The following is a 19,600-nucleotide window of genomic DNA, read 5'->3' as shown; positions in this document are numbered from 1 at the left end:
TGGTTGGTATACAACAACCGAATATTTCCAATAACCGGTGGGGTCATGTAGGCTGGGTAATATTTTAGTGAAGGTTCTTGACTAAAGTTTCATAGTATAATGAAGGTTGAACATAATATTTTACTAGGTAAATTTTAAGTTAAGGTCGCAATATTTATTTAATTTTTGTTGTAAGCTCATTTCAAACAAAATTCACCTCATAAATTATTTAATAATGGATAAGTGTGCATGTATTTATTTGTGATGTAAAGGTTGTTACCAGAATGCTACCAACACAGTTTTGCTTTAAAAATTACAAAGTACAAATTATTGGCAAATGGTTGTTTATGTACGTATTTCATATTTTGAGACAGTTTCTCGCCTCTGGGATTTTGCAGAAACAAGAGCAAAGTTAAGTCATCATATTATTTAGAATGTCTTGATAATTATAGGGCTACTTCTCGTTGTCCATCAATCATTCGGGTGATTTACCTACTCAAGGAAAGTATGGAATTCAATTGCATAATTAATAGTGATGTGACTCTTACAAGAATCTTGAACATGCAAATATCTCAAGTTGTTTTAGTTGTTTTACAGATAATTTTGATTTTCAGACCTTCGAATTGACCATAAATTCTATTTTTAGTCTTAACTTGAGTTGGACAAAACCAGTTTCCGTATATCAACGGTATAATGAAAATAATAGATGTTTCATGTAAAGCAAATAATGAGAACGAGGCAATTCGCATTTGTATTCAATTTTTGACATTTTGTTTTTATTTAGAGCACACACAACAATCTGTTAGAAGAATAAATCTGGTTGCATATTATTCTTCTCTTCGAGATGAAAGACTTTTTCACTGTCACTGCAAAAAATATAGGAACTAGCCAAAACCTTAATTGAATCGATTATATGTGCCATCGCCAACAATGTTTTCTCTGTCATCGGCCTGTATTCGGACATCGTCATATGATGAAAATCCCGTCGTATTTCCTAATTGGCTAACATCCGCAGTTTTCGATGTGGCCTAAAAATAATGTCAGTTAGGAAGGACATATTCTAATTTTTTGGGTTTTGGAGAGATGTTTGAATGTGCGTACCTCTTGACACTTTTTGTACATGAGGTATAATCCTGAAGTTAAAACTATGACTAGAATCAATAGAATCACGGTGACCTAGAATAAAAGTAATGCATACCAATATTTATTCATTGCACTCTTTAATGTCTGACTTTGTCATAAATAATTGACTTACGCCGATGAGCATTCCGTTACTTTGGCTGTCTTTGTATGACCCACTTCCACCACTCGCTCCAGCAGCAAAAATTCCTATAATTATTGTACCGCTTTATTAGATTATCATACCATTTTACATACAATACCAATTGTCGGGTATTACCATCCTGCTTTCTCAACGTGATCAAAACTCCGAAGCTACTTGCGTTCTTTGAATTAAAATAAACAGATTTAATTCAAGAAAATATTCTGTTTATATGTAAGAATAATTAAATATTAAAAATGCATACCGAGCTCATTGAGCAAATAAATGTTGTCACTGGTTCTGGTGCCAGGGATAAATCCAATTCGAATCCACTTCTCGGATCATACTGCAATTCCTCGGAGAAATCCAACCGTTGAATCTTTTCCTGCATAAATAACACAATTTTTGTATTAGAATGACATGCATATCATGACAAATTATTATGATGCTTCATTATTTTAATAATTCTAACAGAATCTTCATGGTCCAGAAATAAATATGGTTTGGCTGAAATTTCGAGACAAAATAAACTGGTTAGTTTGGAATTTATAATTTAACAAGGTAGTAATCATTATAAATTATTAACCTTCAGGATTGGACACTTGACATGGAAGAATCACCTGTAAAACGATTTTCAGTGGTGAGACAATGAAAATAAAACATGTATAAAATTTGAATATCATAATCACTTTTTGATTGGGATCATCCGTATGCTTCACGACTTGCATGTGTCTTCCCTCATTTACCTATCGTATCGTATTTAGTATAAACATAAAATTCAATTCAATTCAATATACGTAGATATGCAACGGTCCCTATGGATCATGGAATGGATCATAGTGATTCTGATCCATAATGGGCCATGGTCCACTGGATCATGGAGTACTTACAAAAGTGGCGTCCCCATCTCCAACAGCATAGACGTAAACGTAACTCTGAGGGACGACTGCGAACGTCTTTCGACACGAGTAGTTTCCGGTACCTTCTTTTTTCAAGGGGTCGATGTGAAGAATGGCTTCGTAAACCTTTTTCATCGAGCTGGACTGGCTGCAAGGGACTTTCCCAATTTTTGAAGTGTTGAGCTGTGCATAAAACAACTCAATCAATCATCAGAATCAAGAGAAAGCCGAGGTAAAAATTTAGAAATGTCTATTACCGGTACGTCATTGTACACCCATTGAATTGGATAATTAGCACGGCAAATTAGTTGTATTTCACTGACAGGATTGTACAGAGAAATTGTAGTGTTTGAAACTAAATGAGGAACTCGAACTCTTCTTGATGAAATTGTTGAATTTCGTTGTAATATGATTATTGGAGATGAGTCAGTTGGACAGCTTCAAAAAACAAGTTAAAAATAGTGCTTTGTAAGTATTAATGTCGGACTGGTTTAGAAATGGTGTGCAATTAGACTTACTTTAGTGGAGAATCGCTTGTTATAGGGCTTGCGGCTAATAATACAAGAAAAATTAAATAAGAAAGTTAAGAATGGTTTAAATTAATGTAGAAACCTTACTTGAAACGTTGAGCGGAAGTGAAGTGTTTTTCCATTGAGTTGAGTTCCACACGGGTACAAAGCACAAAAGTGACGATATGTCAGGACTGTCAATAGTGATGTAAGACGTTCTCTGATATTTTTCCAAGTCGAAGGAGTAGCGATCATCCATCTTATCTGCACAACAAAAAGCACAAATGAGCCAAAAGTTAGAATATTTTTAATTTAGATTCATTACCAATTTCTAGAAAATTGATAGTCCCATTCTTATATTGAACCTGATAATTTGATAAGCACAAAGTTAGTCAGTGCATACCACATACGAATTCTAGATTTAGACTGATTATTACCGCAAACTTGGCTTCTCGAGCAATTTGAAACTTTTCATAAATGCAGGTGAACAGCATTTTGTCTCCCACAAATACATTGCTCTCTGGTGCAATGATCCTCACCAAGTTTTTCATAGGGATCGAGTCAATATCTAGATACACACAAATTTAAAGAAATACTTATCACAAATTTGCATTTTATCATTTCCCAAAGCTTGAAAATTGTTTGGTGTGCCTACATAACGTATCCAAATTGGCAATGGCAATTTTCGTCGTTATGTAATCTTCAACGCCACATTTTATAATTCCGGACCGAATATACCCTTGACTTATGGTGGTTTGGTTTGCAGCGTCTTCGCCATCTTCATCGCTAAATGCACTTTCCATTGCGTACGCTCGATGATCAAAGTCGAACTAGGGATCAACAGATACATGTAATATATGTAAATTATATTCAAATTTATGTAGATTAATGAACGATTCAGTTCAATGAATTCTCGAAATTCGAATTTATGAAGCGTACCCAGTTTAAGAAAGCCGATTTAATCTGACATTCCACCGGATTCTCACACGCTATGTAGGTCATGTTAACTTTGGCACTTTTTGGACTGGTACCTACACGTATTAATATTTTAGAAAAGTCGAATCACTAATTTCTCAAACTTTACATATATTAACTGAATATAGATAATTCTTACAAGAAAGTTCTCCCCTCGGAGTTGGGAGGTTCATGTAGTAGCTGTCGCCCTCCGTGTTGAGACCAAATGCTCGGATCGTACCTCGAAGAGTTCTGTCCAGCAGGAAGAAAAATCGCGTCGTTTTGAATAAATCTGCGTAATACACAAATATTTAAAATTTCTCAGCATAAATATTCACATTTAACATAATTTGCTCGTATATATGTATGTATGCACATACCTGGCTTCAATGTCCAGTTACACGTGCACATGTAATCCGTATCGTATTTCCAAGTGTAAAGAACTTCTCCCTAAAAAATATTTAGTTTAAAATCGAACTTAAAGATCTTCCCGTATAGAATTAGTTAAATAATGCGAATAATTAAAAATTACCGTGAGTTTCTTAACACAACTGATTTCTCCCTTGAGAACCTCTTGTTTCGGATGAGTAAAAACCTCCCCCATCGCCCCATATTTGAGACTATCCGTTTTGTACATTAATTCCTGAAGGTGTTGTTGCACCTTGACATTTGTGTTGTTTAGTCTCATTTCTACTGGCTCGTTTGCTCGACAGGACACCGAAATCCTGGAATTTCTAAACGTTTGATGTTGTTTTGTGGGGCTGACAATGAAATCTATTTTACAAAGTAAAGCATATGTAGTAAAGTTTCATACATAAAAATACTTCCTCCCTGGATTTCTTACCCGTTGGAGGTGCCACCGTTATTTCCACAACTTCCGTTTCATTCCTATACGTCCCCGAGCATACAAATTTTCCCGAAAGTGCCGTCACATTTTTACTTCTGAGAAAAAATCCAACTTTTGGGTCATACTTTTGCTCAATCGAGTTGGCATCCAATGACACAAATGTGACATTTTTGTTCTACATATGAAAGCAAATCAGTCGAGCATTATTATTATTCCTACCGCAAAAATAGAAATTGGAAATCATTCAAATTAAACGTTTAAAATAGCACCTCATCCTGAATTCGGAGCACCGTTGCGTTAAGATTAGGTATATTTGCCGTACAAGGAATAAAGACTTGAGCCACTCCCCCTCTCACTATAACTTTCGCCTCCATTGTTTTCCTCGTGTTGAAAATGGACGTTCCATCTATTCAACCCAAATATGGCATTGTTTAAATAATTATAGCAAAAAAAATCACATCAATCCGCACTTCAACAAAAGCAGTAATGCATCATCGCGTCGCATGCATGCATTCGTTCTTGTGATGATTAACTGCAGATGATATTCTCTAAAAAGTCAACTTTTTTTACAGCCAAGCGGTTGACTAACCATGTGCAAAAAGATAAATATATCTGTGCAAAAACCATGTACCATGTGCGAAACGATAAATCGAAGCCTTCTTTTGTCCGTCAAAGGATTTGCAAGTATAATTTCCCGTCCTGCTCTCCTTCCCAGTGTAGCCACTCGCTAAAACTTTGAGATTCGAGTAGAAACAACGTTTCGTCGGGGTGAGGACATTGTCCACTTCGACAATGGTTTCGACGGACAAGTCTGGAGGCTAATATGAGTAATTATGTAAGTTAATGATTCAGAAATTTTAAAAGTCTCACATTGTCCCAACAGATAAATTCTCACTTACCTTGCTACCCATAAAATCCCACGTTATGGGATATGCTGCCTTGCACTTGAGTAACATTGGTCTGAATCTGTCCCAGGCTTCGTCACTTTTATCACCTCCAACTTCCACGGAAGAGCTAAAACCTGCTCCTCCCCCACGAGTTGAGGTGGACGATGACGACGAGGATGAAGACGAAGGCGAATTATCCCCAGTTCCACTTCCCTTTACACTTATCACGGGATTCTCATCCATTCCTGGACAGTCTAATAACAACTTGCTTCCCGTCACGACCATAACACTGCCACTGTTTTGAACAGAGGTAAACACCACCACGAGTATTATGCAACACGACGACGTGATTTGGGCACGGTTCCACATTTTGAGATTTTTTGAAATATGTATACTTTTGAAATTATATTTGGTAGGTATATATTTATTTATTTAGCACGTCGTTCCACCACAACAACAATTTACTTATTTAGTAAGCTCATGAGCATCCAATAATTGGGGCCCGATTAAGAAATCGAATCTCTCCACGAAAGTTGTGGCGTTATAGAATTAGGCACAAAGCAAAGCACCCATTCTTCACATTTTACTCTATTTTAGAGAAGACTGACTTCATGTGCTGCTGCTTATTCTTAAAACTTTCAGAGATAAATTAACAAAACTATTCCTCTGAGGGAACCACAATGAGATTTTTGTTCAGTATCAGAGCAATTGTTTATATCTTGTGCACTTCCTGTACCGCTGAGTTCTGGTCTCCCTGTGTCTCGTGGCGTCCTCGTCGTATCCTGCAAATCAAATCAAGTCGCAAAACTGTTAGTCTTTAGTTTTTAGCCACAAGGGACGATGGATGAGTCGAGATGACTCCACTTATTTCAAAATGACAATGCACCGACTGTCCAACTAAACGAAACCGCAGGCAAGATTAGGCCAACTTACAGGTTGTTTGTTACCATTCCATTACATTATTCTCACCTATGGGGTCTCAGTCTCATGTCTCTCTGCACATATACATTTTGCTGTGATGGATGACTGAAAAACCAGCTAAGCTAAGCTAATCCATCCTCTCCTTCTCATCCTTAAATCTCTCAGCAGTTCTCACTCAACCCTTGTCAACTTCTTTATTATTGTCACAAGAAGAAGTTATGCGAATATTATTTCAATGCAGAATAATTTTCGACAAAAACTCGTGTCATGAAAAATGTTACAATTCGCAAATTTGTATGGGGAAGCCTACATACATGTGCATTTTCGAGTGAAGATGCACAATTGAAGAGATAACGTATGTATGAATTAAAAAAAGAAATAGAATTGAAATTTTTTTACAAACCTAAAATGTCAAGAGTCGTGCAGAAGGAGGAGAAATGTCGCAAAAATAGAATTGCCTTGTAACTTGTGGTCAAAATCCAATTTCAACTCCTTTGAATGAATGAGTCGCATGTGCAAGAATACTTTTTGCCAACTGAATTGATAAATCTACAATTTTGAGCCACTGCATAAGTGAGTCCTAAACCTGTTGCATACATTGAGGATGGAGCAAGTGGATGGATGCAATAAATATATGCCTAATAAGACCATTCACTTGTTGGAGCAGTGCAGAATGTGTGCACACCAAGTATTTCGAATCACTCAGCGTCAAGATCGTTAAAGAAGAGAACAACTAGAGCTGCATTCTGTAGTAGTATATAGCATTCCGTAGTAGTCAGTCCTTCTGCAGTAGATATGTATATTATTGCAGCCACTTGTTGTGATCGTTTTGTCCGTCTGTCTGTGCGTCAGTCCGTCTGTAGCAGGATATTTCCAGAACGTCTCAACATACAATCAAACGCCGTTTTCGATATTGTACTTCTAATTTTTAGTTGTGGGTCGATTTAGATAATGGGATAAATCGGACCACCCCGCACAGAATTTTCATACCGTGGTGCCATTTTAAAGGAAATTTCACCACGAATTCAATTAAGTTAATATTTCTGACCTCCAACATACCCTTGACCGTGTAGACAAGGTCAAAGGTAAAAAATATATGATTTTCAAATGGATGTAATTTTAAAGGAAATTTTACCACCGAATCAACGCCGTCAAACCGTGAGGACGAGGTCGAAGGTCATAAATCGCATAATTTTCATGTGATATCATTTTACTGTATGACGCCACTTTTTCATGTTCGTTGAGACGGTTTACATATCGACTGCTTGTGGATGGATGCAGTTGCAGAAGATGACGAAGAATGGAGGCAAGAGGAGTGGAGGAAGACCAGGAAGTAGGTAGTTTTCACTTGTAATAACACCACCACGGCTTCTTTTTCTTCCAACCACAAGAGAAGAAACAGATTTGAAATGCAGTGCGAGCAATGTTGTCATTATCTCTGCCTTTGGAATGGATATAAGACAGTTTAAAATTTAAAATTCGATATGCAACCAATCCATTAGATCCACTCTAGTAACAGCTACATACATATTACATATCTTCCCCAGGTAAGCGAGGAAGGGTGGTAATTGCTTGTCGCAAATTGGCCCCACGGTTATAAAAAGCAAATCCAGTTGCTCGCCTATTAAATACTTAATAAATTATGTGTGCTGGGTCTAGAAGAAATGCACCTTTTAAGAAAATAGTTGGTCAAATGATAAGCATTACATAAGTACTTATTTTAAGTATTCTGCTAGGATGAAGTGAAAAATGACCCTTTTAAATCTCCATCAGTCACAAAGTATGCATTCCACGAGGACAACAAGGGGGAAATACCGTGATAAAATTTTTAGTATGTATATGTTGTTTAATCTCTGCTTTTAATGGGCACCCATTTGATATATTAATACCTTGGACCTTACTGTGTACATATATTGAATCGGACAAAACAATGTGCGACGCAAGACCAATTCTGAGTAGCCATGCACCAGCCAATTTCTCCATCTGTCAAAGTCAATCAGCAAAGTGGCAATAATAATAACATGGTTAATAATAACATGGAGAACATCTCCTTCTTACGAATGGAGGGGAAAACCCGACAAGTTGACTAATAAATATCAAAATCTGGTTTTGTATGTTTGCAAATTGGAAATTTACTTACATACACAAACTATTGCATACCTTTTGCCACCACCACCACCACTTTGTCTACTTCCACCACGCAGTATATACTTACAATTAAGCGTCCAGGCAGGGTTAAATAACTATAATTTATTTAATCAGACCAGATTTTGGAATGTCCAGATTCGTGTTTTGGATCAGAAAACGTCGAAATCACATGAATCGGGACCTATCACTGCTTCCAAGTTCGGATCAAACTAGAGAGTGAATAAAAAGGCAGAAGCAAGAAGAGAGGAGTATCACGCAGCGATACTTTTGTCATTTTTTTGCACGCAATCATCTTCAAACCGATACTTATACATTGATTAATTCATGTACTTTTATTCAATTCGATTTCACTGACAGTGAATCGTTGGTTAAGTACTGGAAGAAGACGATTGTAAATAATTTTCATGAATGATGAGATGACTCGATGACATAATCAAACACAATCCCAATATGGAAATATCTTTTTGAAAATACAATTGTTTATTTTCCACTCACTGGACTTGGCACCTGGTAAAGTTGTGGTTTGGTTGATACAAAAAGTAAACTTCTTCAAGATACGAAGCCAGCGAAGAATGAGAGACATCACGCGTCGTACAGGTATCTATTCTTCTTCTGTGTGAAGACAAAAAATTAAGGTATTGAGAATGCATGCATACCTACAAACTTACTTTGGCATAATTGATGACCAATTTAAAAATTACGATTGTTAAATGTTAATACAGTTGCGGATTGGCTGAGCTCGGAGGAAAAATAATTTAGCAGGTGCCTCTACTAATAATTAAGTGGTACACATTTGGTATCATGAATTGACACAAGATTATTAAGTACATATTTATTTACACATGCATATTTACATATACATGGCATCTTAAATGTTCTATTGATCCGTGTAATTTTTGGAGTTGGTAAACATGCGTAGGATTTCTCTACAGAGTTTCATTAGTTCTTAAATTTTGGTTGTAAATACTCAAGGATTTTTTCAAGTGGTTGACACGATCTCTGACTCTGAATGACTCGGATTATCGTGAGGTTTAAATATAGGTTGTTGTCGATCTTTCTATTCATTCGTCTCGTTGTCACATCAAATGGTAAAAAAACACGTTTGGTTTGGTCGAGCTAATTAAAATTGATTTAAGCTTAACTTCGAACTCGTTTAAATTGCATGCACTTTTATTTTATTCCGTCAAAGTCCGAGAGATGCGCCGTTATTTAGGAAAAAAATGGTCACAGTTTTCATGCATAGTTAATTTACACCCGCATTTGAGATGGAGAGGTAGTGGTAACAATTTCACCCAACAAACTTCTTAAATAGATGGAGAAAAACAATGAGCGAGTACATGGCATACGTCAAGAGCTGCATTCTCATCTCTCATCCCATGAAATGCTGAACAAATGCATAGATATAGAGTAATTGTTCCCATTATCGCATCATGTAGAAAGTCGTCTTATGCATTCCCTGGTGGTTTTATTTCAGTTTGTAGGTACATATGTACGTACCTCTCTTATAATTACGACTACGAAAGAAGACGACCAAACAAATCCTGGTTGATTGATGAGGATTTTTATGCGTTGAACTTGTCTTTAACTTCACCGCTATGACAGTTTTCGGTTCAAATTAAATATCCCATGCGATATTTACTTGGTTAATTATTTTGTTTAATAAATAAAGTCAGACAAGAGGGAACCGAACGAGTTATTATAAGGGTGAAACACTTCTATGTCAAGACTTTGTCCGTCTGTCTGTCCGTCGGTCAGCAGGATTACTCGAGAACGGATCGAGATAATTGAGATCGATTTGTGACATCTTACATATGACCTCAGGGAGGGAGAGGATCCTGCCAATTTTTTAGGTTAATATGGGATCAGCGTGTGTGGTCCAAAATAAAATCACCTAAATTTTAATATTAGGTGTCATTTTGAAAGAAACTTTACCGTGAAATCAACGCCGTCAATATTTTTGACCTCCGACCAGAAGGTCGAAATTTAAGTTCCCACCTTGATTTCACCCTATTATTACATTTCGTCAGGAACGGTTTATATATCTTGAAATTGATTTCCAAATGTATTGATTGGCCAAACCAAGAAACGGTTAAACTAAACAATTTAATTTACTATGTACATATCTCTTCCCTCTTTTGCATGACATTCATTTTAGCGAAAAGACAGATTGCATGATTAGGGTTGAGATTTTTTTCATCAATCAGATTTTTTATAGATTTGAGTCTCGGCCACACGGAAGGGATCAATATTCGAAAAGCGGATTTAGTAGGTTGTACGTCTACAATTTGATCGGAAGGGTTTGATTTTGACGTTCCCGTTCAAATCACGAATGAAATGATGCAACAGAATAAATACAATGATGCTGAAGTTTGTCTGGTGGTGTGGTGGTGTCTTTCCCAGCTAAAAAAATTAACCTGCGATATCTAATCTATCCCTTCATAAAAATCACACCTTGATATGTTCCTCATGCATATTATTCAGAGTAATAGATACATGTTGATTTTTAGTATGACGATGATGGGATGAATGAACTCTGCTATGCATCACAACACAATGCAATGCAATGCAACAGTAAAAGGAGCTATTTTAATGTCTTCAGAGGGATGATGGCAATGAATGACTTTACTAGCAAGAAATCAGACGAATAATACAATGGGCGGACCAATAATAGCAGCAGCACAATCAAAGATTCACGAGATAATCGTGAATAATGAGATAATCTTTATTTATTTATTTGTTTATTTATCTACAAGGGTACGTTTCGAATATGTGATTAAAAATTATGTCCGACGTGTAAAATTAGGAACAACTTAGCAAAAAAAATTATCGTACCACGCAACATTACTTACTTCCCAGTTTGACCATAAATTGTTGACCCATAATATTTTTTTTGCACTAATGAGTTATGTCACAACAAGTCAACATTAATTAAGAGGCCGAAATCATGTTGGAGTGATATTAAGCTCATTATTGGTATGATTTCTCCACATAAAAAGATTCCAACAAAATGCACCCCTCATTATTAAATTGATGATTTTTGTCTCTATTGTTCTGCTTTCCTTTTTGTTTGCCGATGATGATACGACGACGACGAGTAAAACAATTAGACCAATCTGCGGCGGAATCTGGTGTATGAATGTATCCATTTATATTTTATTTGTGTCTCATGCATGCCAGCGGGTAAGATAGGTAATAAATGTGTAAGAATATAGATAATAAAGAATCATGAGAAAAGTATAAAATTCGAATAGCGTAAAATGCATGGGCCGACCTGACACTTTCAACACACAGCCGAAGGTAATTGTTGTGGTAAGAAAAACAAGATTTCAAGATTCGAGTTGGGCGTTGGCGACTCAAGATTATTACGACGAAGCAATTGCTTGATCTGCTCTTAACGCCAAAAACTATATTACTTACGACTCGTTTGCTTAGAACAACCCCCATTCGCACAAACCTGCTCGATGTCGTTTGTTGATGTTGTTACAGTTAGAATAATGCAGGCAGGCAAATGAAGCTCTCTGTGATCCAATATGTAATAAGAAAGAGTTATTAACTTGACGTTTCACTCTCTTGATTTTAAAGAAGTTACTGTAAATTACAGGGCCACGTCAATAATATGTGATTTGATAAGTTGGCAGATTTTTAATAATAAAATATTTTTTGAATTCGCAGTAATATGACAAAGATTTTTATATTGCTTATTTCACAAATTCGCTCAATTTCATTCAGCATGATCTGATTTACTTTTTTGTGTGCCACTAAGATTTTGAATGAGTTAAGAAGACGTGACATGACATGTACATGCAGATGAATGTTGTAACAAGTAGTAATTATTTTCCTTTGAATCCTTTCTGCCAATAGGCGCTAGTCCCAGTTGAGGTTCCACATTGTCCTTGTCGAATTACTCGGAGGCCTGAAAATCACAATGGAGTGGAATATTTTAAAGGAAGGTAGGTATATGTCAGGGATGGGCGAAATACTTTGGAAAAATGGAGTATTTTGAGCTCGGTTCTTCCAAGGGTTTGGATTTCCAGGGGTTTTACACCCACAAAAAGACGCATCATACGAAAATACAACGGTCACATGAAAATACAGGTTTTGTGAAAAATTAACGTTTTATCACTGTTAAAATATTCATCGTGAAAACAACATTTTTGGCAGCGATAAAAAGGTAATTTCTTCAGAAAATGTGCATTTTCATGTGACTGCTGTATTTTCAACGTAGATTCTCGTCTTTTTGTGGGTGTAGCAGCCCTGGAATTCCAAACCCTGTGAAGAACGGAGCCCAAAAAGCTCTATATTAACAAAGTATTTTCCCCACCCCTGCCAGATACACAAATTTTTAATTGAGATTTTTTATCGTCTTACGTGAAACCCTGGCCTTCGCGCATTGAAATCTACACTGATTTTTATAAGTGATCCCATTACTAGCACAAACCAACGTTTCATTTGTATCGTCGCAGGCACAGGTACGCTTAGTCTTTGCCTCAGAAACGGTAGCATTGTTCACGGAAATTGCAGGTTCCGACTAGAAAAAAAAATAATTTTAAATAATTTTAAAAGATAGAATTATTATATAGTCAAAAAACAAAATTTAAAATTCTTACCACTTCGACAGGCTGAGTAGCATTTTCTCCACTTGCAAAGATAACTGCAACCAGAACTAGGCAAAGTATTGAGCAAAATTTGGTGAACATTTTAAATCGAATTGTTGTTGGTTGGTTGGAAAACAATTGAGTCTACTCGAGTTGAAACCTCTTCTGCAACAAGAGCAAAATTAGCTATGCAAAGATTGCACAATCCGCCTAATCCTTATGTATTCATAAATCTCGATGTACAAACAGGTACCACATACAGACAACAATACCCAATGCCACAGACCTGCACAATAATATGCACAATAATTCCCACGGTAAGACTCAAGTGCAGTTTGATGAATAATTACATGTTACCAGCATTTTCAAGGTGAACTAATCACTCTACATACGCTGAAATGGATAAAATTACGCATACTTTATTTGATCAATGGCTAAATAGTAAAAAACATAATTTTGAGTATAACAAATTTAGTGAGACCCAACCAACCAATGGACCAACCACGCTTGGCGTTTCTACTTAAAACTCAATGAACGTGGACCCTGACCCCCGTTGACCCCCGTGTCCGTGATATTTGATTTCGTCCTTCTCATAGAAATTGGGAATTGATGGCGACTCTTTTTCCAAACCGGAGTGAGGGGAATGAACATATTTCCCACGTTCTTGACCCAGCGCCCAAATTACGTGCATCCCACTTTCGATGTCATGATCTGTTACTTCGAATGACTTTACTTTTCTCCGGAAGATGATGACTGATTGACCGTCATCAGTTTCCCACCCGGTCGCCGAAGTTATGCTGTTTGACCCTTCGTGTGTCCAGAATTCGTCGAGGCGAGGGGTTGATCTATCTCGGGTGTAGTAGTCAAGAATGCGAGAGTATACGCCACCTCGGACCGCTCCGATGATTATGTCTGTGCAGTCCATGGCATGGAAATCTCCCTTGGGGGAGTACTTGAGAAGAGATAATTGTTATGTAATTGTGTTATGTAAATTTGTCGGTATTTTTACCTGAGATTTTTTTGGGATTTTTGTTTTGTGAGAAGGTCCTGATTCTGGTTCGGGTTCCGGAGAGCTTTTGTGATTTTCCGGTTCGGGTTCTGGAGAACTTTTGTGATTTTCGGGCTCAGGTTCGGGAGAGCTTTTGTGACTTTCTGGTTCAGGTTCTGGCGAACTTTTATGATTTTCTGGCTCGGGCTCCGGGGAACTTTTGTGATTTTCTGGTTCGGGTTCCGAAGAGCTTTTGTGATTTTCTGGTTCGGGTTCCGGAGAGCTTTTGTGATTCTCTGGTTCGGGTTCAGATGATAATTCTGGTTCTGATTCTTCTTCTGGAACTGGGGGACCTTTTAATAATGATTTTGAGGGAGTTGTCTGCATGAATGGACCAGGTCTAGTTTTTAGTCGACTCTCTGGCTCATGCTCCGATTTCGGTTCGGATTCCGCTTGGGGGTGGAACCTAGATTTTGGCTGCGATTCAAGTTTTGGTTCCGATTCAGCTTTTGGCTCTGACTCAGCTTTCGGTTCGAATTCAGATTTTGGTTCGGATTCCGCTTTTGTTTGGGATTCAGCTTTTAGCTCCGATTCGGGTTTTGGTTCTGACTCAGCTTTTGGTTCCGATTCCGCTTGTGGTTCGGATTCAGCTTTCGGTTCGGACTCAGGTTCGGACTCAGATTCAGCTTGTGGTTCCGATTCCGCTTTTGGCTCCGATTCTGATTTTGGCTCGGACTCAGCTTGTGATTCTGACTCAGGTTTCGGTTCGGACTCAGGTTTTGGTTCCGATTCTGCTTTTGGTTCGGATTCAGCCGTCGGTTCGGACTCAGGTTCAGCTTTAGGTTCCGATTCCGGTTTAAATTCTGAATTTAATTTAGACTTGGAAGTGGTACTTTGCAACTGTTGTTCACGCTTTGGGGTTGCTTTTACCTTTGGAGCTAGTTCTGGTTCTGGTAACACTTTATCATTTTTCGTTCTGCAATTATGTTGATTATCTGTTTCAGGTTCAGGAAGGGGTTCTACTTCTGGTAAAGTTGGACGACCTCGATTAATAGAACTGTAGGACGATTCTTGACTTTTCTGTGGCGCTGGGGTATCCGGCCTTTGTCGTTTTCCGGGTCCGTATTCTGATCGAAAGTCGTTTAAAGGTCTCAAAAGGGTTTCGTTCGGTTTATAGATAAGTTTTGCTTTAGAACTTTGTCGTGTCACTCTTCTTCCATTATTTCCACCAATTTGTGGCCATAATTTGCACGACTTGTTCAAGGATGCGGGACGCCACCCTATTGCTCCGTATGACGTCCCATTTACTACCAGGACAAATTCTATTTCCTTATCCAATTTTTGGGCTGCGTGTATAACCTGCATATTTTCGCAGAAATTTCAAGACCAATCAATTTGATGACAAATATGTATAACTTAAGTTACTTTATAATTGAGAAACATTTTATCCGACAACTTCCGTTTGGTGTGGTTACTCAAATCGAGAGTTGTTTTAGTCGCAAGTTTCGCCTTGTTCTTTAGAGAACATTTCAGTCCGTGAAGACCCGGAGGACAAAAACATTGCTTCCGAGGTAAGGCGGTGCCTCCGAGATCGACACAGGTTCCCTTTCCACAATCAAGGCTGGATTGACATTCCTCCTCAAATTGACATCTTGGACCCCACCAACCTCATTACATTAAAAATTAATCCAAGACCAGTACCACATTATGATTATGTAAAATAATATCTCTATTTTTACCTGTATCACACTTGCATCCATCTCCTCCTCCGACAAGGATAACCTGTCCATGTCTGGAGCAATCTTCTAGATAACTCCTTGGCTTAACGATCCTGACATCGGCACACGACCAAAAACGGTACTCGTTAGCCCACTCACTGGCTTGTCGTAAAAGTCTAATTGTGCAAGTGTCACAAAGTAAATCGCTGGGTATTGTGACCGTGTGCCATTGAGCTCTATTTCAATTTTCAGCATATTATTGATATTTATAAAACATATATAAATGCTGTCAATATTTGTGTAGCAATACGTGGGGTCTCCTTCAATATAGTTTTGTGACTTGTCTCGCTTTATCAAATCCAATAAAAATTTGTCATGTTTGTCCAAAAGTTCAAGCCTGTATCCACCCTGTAGAAATTTATATAAAAAAATATTCAATTTCCTGCAGAATGTTTCCACTGCATACATGCGTGGGCAAAATAATTTGTCAAAATGTAATATTTTGAGCTCTGTTCTTCCCAGGGTTTGGATTTCCAGGGGTGTTACACCCACAAAAAGACGAGAATCTACGTGGAGAAGACAACAGTCCTACGCAAAAACAGACTTTGTGAAGAGTTGAATTTTTAGCCCGAACCAGGGCTTATGTAATTGTCATGTCCGTCTGTCTGTCTGTCTGTCTGTCTGTCTGTCCGTCTGTCTTTCGATAACTCTCGAACGAGTTGACCGATTGACTTGAAAATTTTACCATATGCATATTGGACAAAGTTAGGAAACAAGTTCGAAGATGGGTGACATTGGTCCAGTGGTTGACCGGTGGGGGTCATCGGAGTGGGTGGGGTATTATGCACCAAAATTTCAAAATCGTCATAGAAAGGACAAATTTGATACAAAGGTTGCTAATGGCTCCTAATGAAAGAATATGAAGTGAAATTGGAGAATTTGTCAACCGGAGGTACCCGAGGGGGTGACCCATACCGATTTTTCAAAATCATTCAATCGAGCTGAAATTTGGTATAGAGGCTGCTAATGGCCCGTAATGGAAGAATATGAAGTGAAATTGGTAAAATTTTCATCTAGAGGGACCCTATGGGGTGACCCCCACCGATTTTCAGAAATTAACATAGAAAGCTAAAATTTGGACCAGAGTTCCATACTGCTTTTTCACGAAATATCATGAGTTAAATATGAACAAAAATTAACCAGGGGGGCTATAGAGACGACCTCCACTAGGAAGTAGTCAAGGGAAGGGATAGTAAATATTTTTAGAATTTGGAGCCTAGTAATACGAAGGATTGGTGGAAGAATTAGTGCAAAATAGTAGCACATAATTTCATAGAATACTACTGACAAACATGGGTTTGCTAATCATTCCTGGTTCGGGCTAAGCAAAGCTGTACTGATAGGTTATTATCTGACTAATTTTAATTAACTTTAGTCTGTCAAAATACCTTGGATTTTTTAAATCATGAAAATGATTTATTTTGACACGGATAAAAAGTTAATTTCTTCATTAAACCTATATTATCGTGTGACTATTGTTTCCTCCTTGTAGATTCTCGTCTTTTTGTGGGTGTAACACCCCTGGAAATCTAAACCCTGGGAGCTCAAAATACCGTATTTGACAAAGTATTTCGCCCACCCCGTAAACTCACTCGATGTGGGTACGCCAAATGCCACGAAATATTAATCGGTACTCCAGCCATAAGCGTTGTTTCATGGACACCTTATTCCATCAAAGTTATGTTATCAAACCCAGAACATGTAGTAATACAATACAACAGATAAGCGGATCCTTACCTCGAGGCATCCCACAAGGCGGTAACGTTCTAACGTTATCTAAAAAATCTAAAGAAAAACTTCTTGCCGGGGGAAATGTTAAGCTCACATGTCCGACGACACGATCAAAATATAAACTCGACACGAAGGCCAAACTACTCCAGAAAATGGATACCCATTTCTTGTGGCACATGGTTATCAATTATATACACGGTACGCAGATAATAAGTAAAACTTAACGCTAATACGGTTCCTAAAATAATCAAGACTGGAACTGGACTATTGTTTCGTTCATGTCCTGCAGTCCAGGACTTCTGCCAACAATGTTCTGCCACCTGCCTCTAATGAAAATGAAAGTGAATCAGTTACTATAATTGAGAGATTGAGAGTAACAAAGGGATGAATGAACGAACTGGGTCAAAAAATAAAATCAGCGGTCATCACGCTTTTAACTGGTGTGCATTCCTTTATGCGAATATTATTACGACTTCCTTTGCTACCTCCACCACTTTACAAAGTTGTGAATCATGGAACGGTATTTTTTACTTGGGATTCGTACGTGTGATGTATGGTTAAAATGTTGTCGCTCTTTGAAAATCAACCAAATATAATAATTAACAGGTACGTATTAACGTCTACTCACAAAAATGCACATTTCTGAAGTGGAGCTATTGCAAAACTGAATTTTAACTACAATCGTCATGCAATTTTGTCCCATCCTGCCGACAACAGTGTGTCGACGAGGATGTCGGTCGTATCCGTGTCTAAATCGAGTCTAAATCTTATTAATTGAAGGGTGACTATGGATGGTCATCCCAGTTCCACAAAATGTGGAGGACATATTTAGGTAAATGTTGTAGTTTAATGAGAATATAGAATCCCTTGGGGGAAAATGTTTCGCGACATTAAAGAGATGACAGTGACAACCAAAAAATAATGCCGACAGATTCCAGAGTCCAACAATCGGCACGATGTGACACGATGAATTACATAAAAAATGCAGCGAATCTAAAACAATTCATGGTTTAATTTGACAATTTTTGTAAAGCTGTGCATACAAAATGAGTGACCCAAGTCACGCTACATCTTATTATGTACATTACATAAATATACACTCTCAGATTCATTATACAACTGGAAATAATCCTAATCCAGTCATAAATAGATTGTATTTAATCCTCAAACGAGCGTCCCGGCCTCCTTTTATTGGGACAAGTAAATAAAGGTTCATCATCATCATCAATAAAAAATATTGCGATAATTTATACAATGTTCGTCTGATTGTAAACATTTAGGTTGTAGATTTAACCGATATGCCGTGAAAATAAGTGATGCTGATATATCCACAAATACCTGTGGACATAGTTATCTCTGGGATTAAAATGTTACCACTAATCCACTCGTGGCCGTCCTCTGCGATCCTGAATAAACCTGGCAACAAGGGTTTACAATTACAACAATCACACACAACCACGGCATTTTTTGCCGTTTTATGACGGTCTTTGCCAATACTTATTTACTAGCTGTTGATGTTTGGTGTTGGCTATTAAGAATTCTATTAGGCCTGTGTGACTGCGCAATTTCCAGCAATGTATTTAGCAAACATCTGCGTCGTACATTGTTTGCATTTTATTTCATTGGCAGGCAGACAGACATATATCCAGTTATATGTAGAATAGCAGCAGCAGGTAAAAACTGGCGAAAATGGGAGGTGAGACACATGCAAAAATTGAGCTAAGAAATGAAATAATTTTTATATTTGATGGAACATCACGATAATTGAGGCCAATCTTGTGGCACATATGTATGACTTGTGAATTGCTGGTTTGTTGTGGATTGGATGCTGTGATATGTATACATGACCAATTACCATTTTCTTTGGGTTGCTGGAGATAGAATTTCACCAATTTTCATATCAATAACAGTTTAATAGAACTGGAATTTTCCAACTGCCCTTGAACTTATCAGTGTTCAATTGAAGACCAATAAAATAAATTATAAAATAAAACTTACAAAGTTGTATAAAACTATGTAATAAAACTACGGAGCTGCTGATTAACTCATTAAAATCCGGATGGACTATGAATAATTGGCTGTGAATCGTACATATTCACGGAT

General features: G+C 37.5%; 2 protein-coding genes across 6 annotated transcripts; both read right to left on the bottom strand.

Annotated features, from left to right (window-relative positions):
* Positions 1 to 727: 727 nt before the first annotated feature.
* On the bottom strand, positions 728 to 8,603 carry LOC110848554. 3 transcript variants are annotated; one of them, XM_035851205.1, is made up of 24 exons: positions 8,418 to 8,603; positions 5,349 to 6,118; positions 5,081 to 5,267; positions 4,719 to 4,855; positions 4,447 to 4,624; positions 4,135 to 4,376; positions 3,983 to 4,052; positions 3,763 to 3,894; positions 3,588 to 3,679; positions 3,304 to 3,478; positions 3,086 to 3,216; positions 2,974 to 3,013; positions 2,757 to 2,912; positions 2,658 to 2,691; positions 2,397 to 2,577; positions 2,131 to 2,322; positions 1,930 to 1,986; positions 1,827 to 1,860; positions 1,713 to 1,747; positions 1,506 to 1,625; positions 1,379 to 1,424; positions 1,235 to 1,308; positions 1,081 to 1,155; positions 728 to 1,007 (listed from the first exon to the last, which is right to left on the bottom strand). In XM_035851205.1, the coding sequence occupies exons 2-24, from the start codon at positions 5,703 to 5,705 to the stop codon at positions 876 to 878; spliced, it is 2,877 nt and encodes a 958-aa protein (XP_035707098.1). In that variant the 5' UTR covers positions 5,706 to 6,118; positions 8,418 to 8,603; the 3' UTR covers positions 728 to 875. The 3 variants fall into 3 exon arrangements, with proteins under 3 accessions (XP_035707098.1, XP_035707097.1, XP_021951493.2); XM_035851204.1 differs by lacking the exon at positions 8,418 to 8,603 and adding an exon at positions 6,661 to 7,666; XM_022095801.2 differs by lacking the exon at positions 8,418 to 8,603 and having other exon boundaries at positions 5,349 to 6,263.
* A 3,419-nt stretch (positions 8,604 to 12,022) lies between these two features.
* Positions 12,023 to 19,046, bottom strand: LOC110849194. 3 transcript variants are annotated; one of them, XM_022096570.2, is made up of 10 exons: positions 17,896 to 19,046; positions 17,504 to 17,823; positions 17,359 to 17,429; positions 16,017 to 16,114; positions 15,728 to 15,942; positions 15,414 to 15,655; positions 14,010 to 15,347; positions 13,013 to 13,952; positions 12,774 to 12,933; positions 12,023 to 12,318 (listed from the first exon to the last, which is right to left on the bottom strand). In XM_022096570.2, exons 2-8 carry the CDS (start codon positions 17,673 to 17,675, stop codon positions 13,521 to 13,523), a joined length of 2,568 nt encoding a protein of 855 aa, XP_021952262.1. In that variant the 5' UTR covers positions 17,676 to 17,823; positions 17,896 to 19,046; the 3' UTR covers positions 12,023 to 12,318; positions 12,774 to 12,933; positions 13,013 to 13,520. The 3 variants fall into 3 exon arrangements, with proteins under 3 accessions (XP_021952262.1, XP_035706951.1, XP_035706950.1); XM_035851058.1 differs by having other exon boundaries at positions 18,042 to 19,046; XM_035851057.1 differs by having other exon boundaries at positions 17,504 to 19,046.
* Positions 19,047 to 19,600: the final 554 nt, after the last annotated feature.

The sequence above is a fragment of the Folsomia candida genome, unplaced genomic scaffold, assembly GCF_002217175.1.
Source record: "Folsomia candida strain VU population unplaced genomic scaffold, ASM221717v1 Fcan01_Sc004, whole genome shotgun sequence".
Taxonomy (NCBI): Eukaryota; Metazoa; Arthropoda; class Collembola; order Entomobryomorpha; family Isotomidae; genus Folsomia; species Folsomia candida.
Note: the sequence above shows the minus strand (reverse complement) of the source record. Positions and strands in the feature narration are given on the sequence as shown.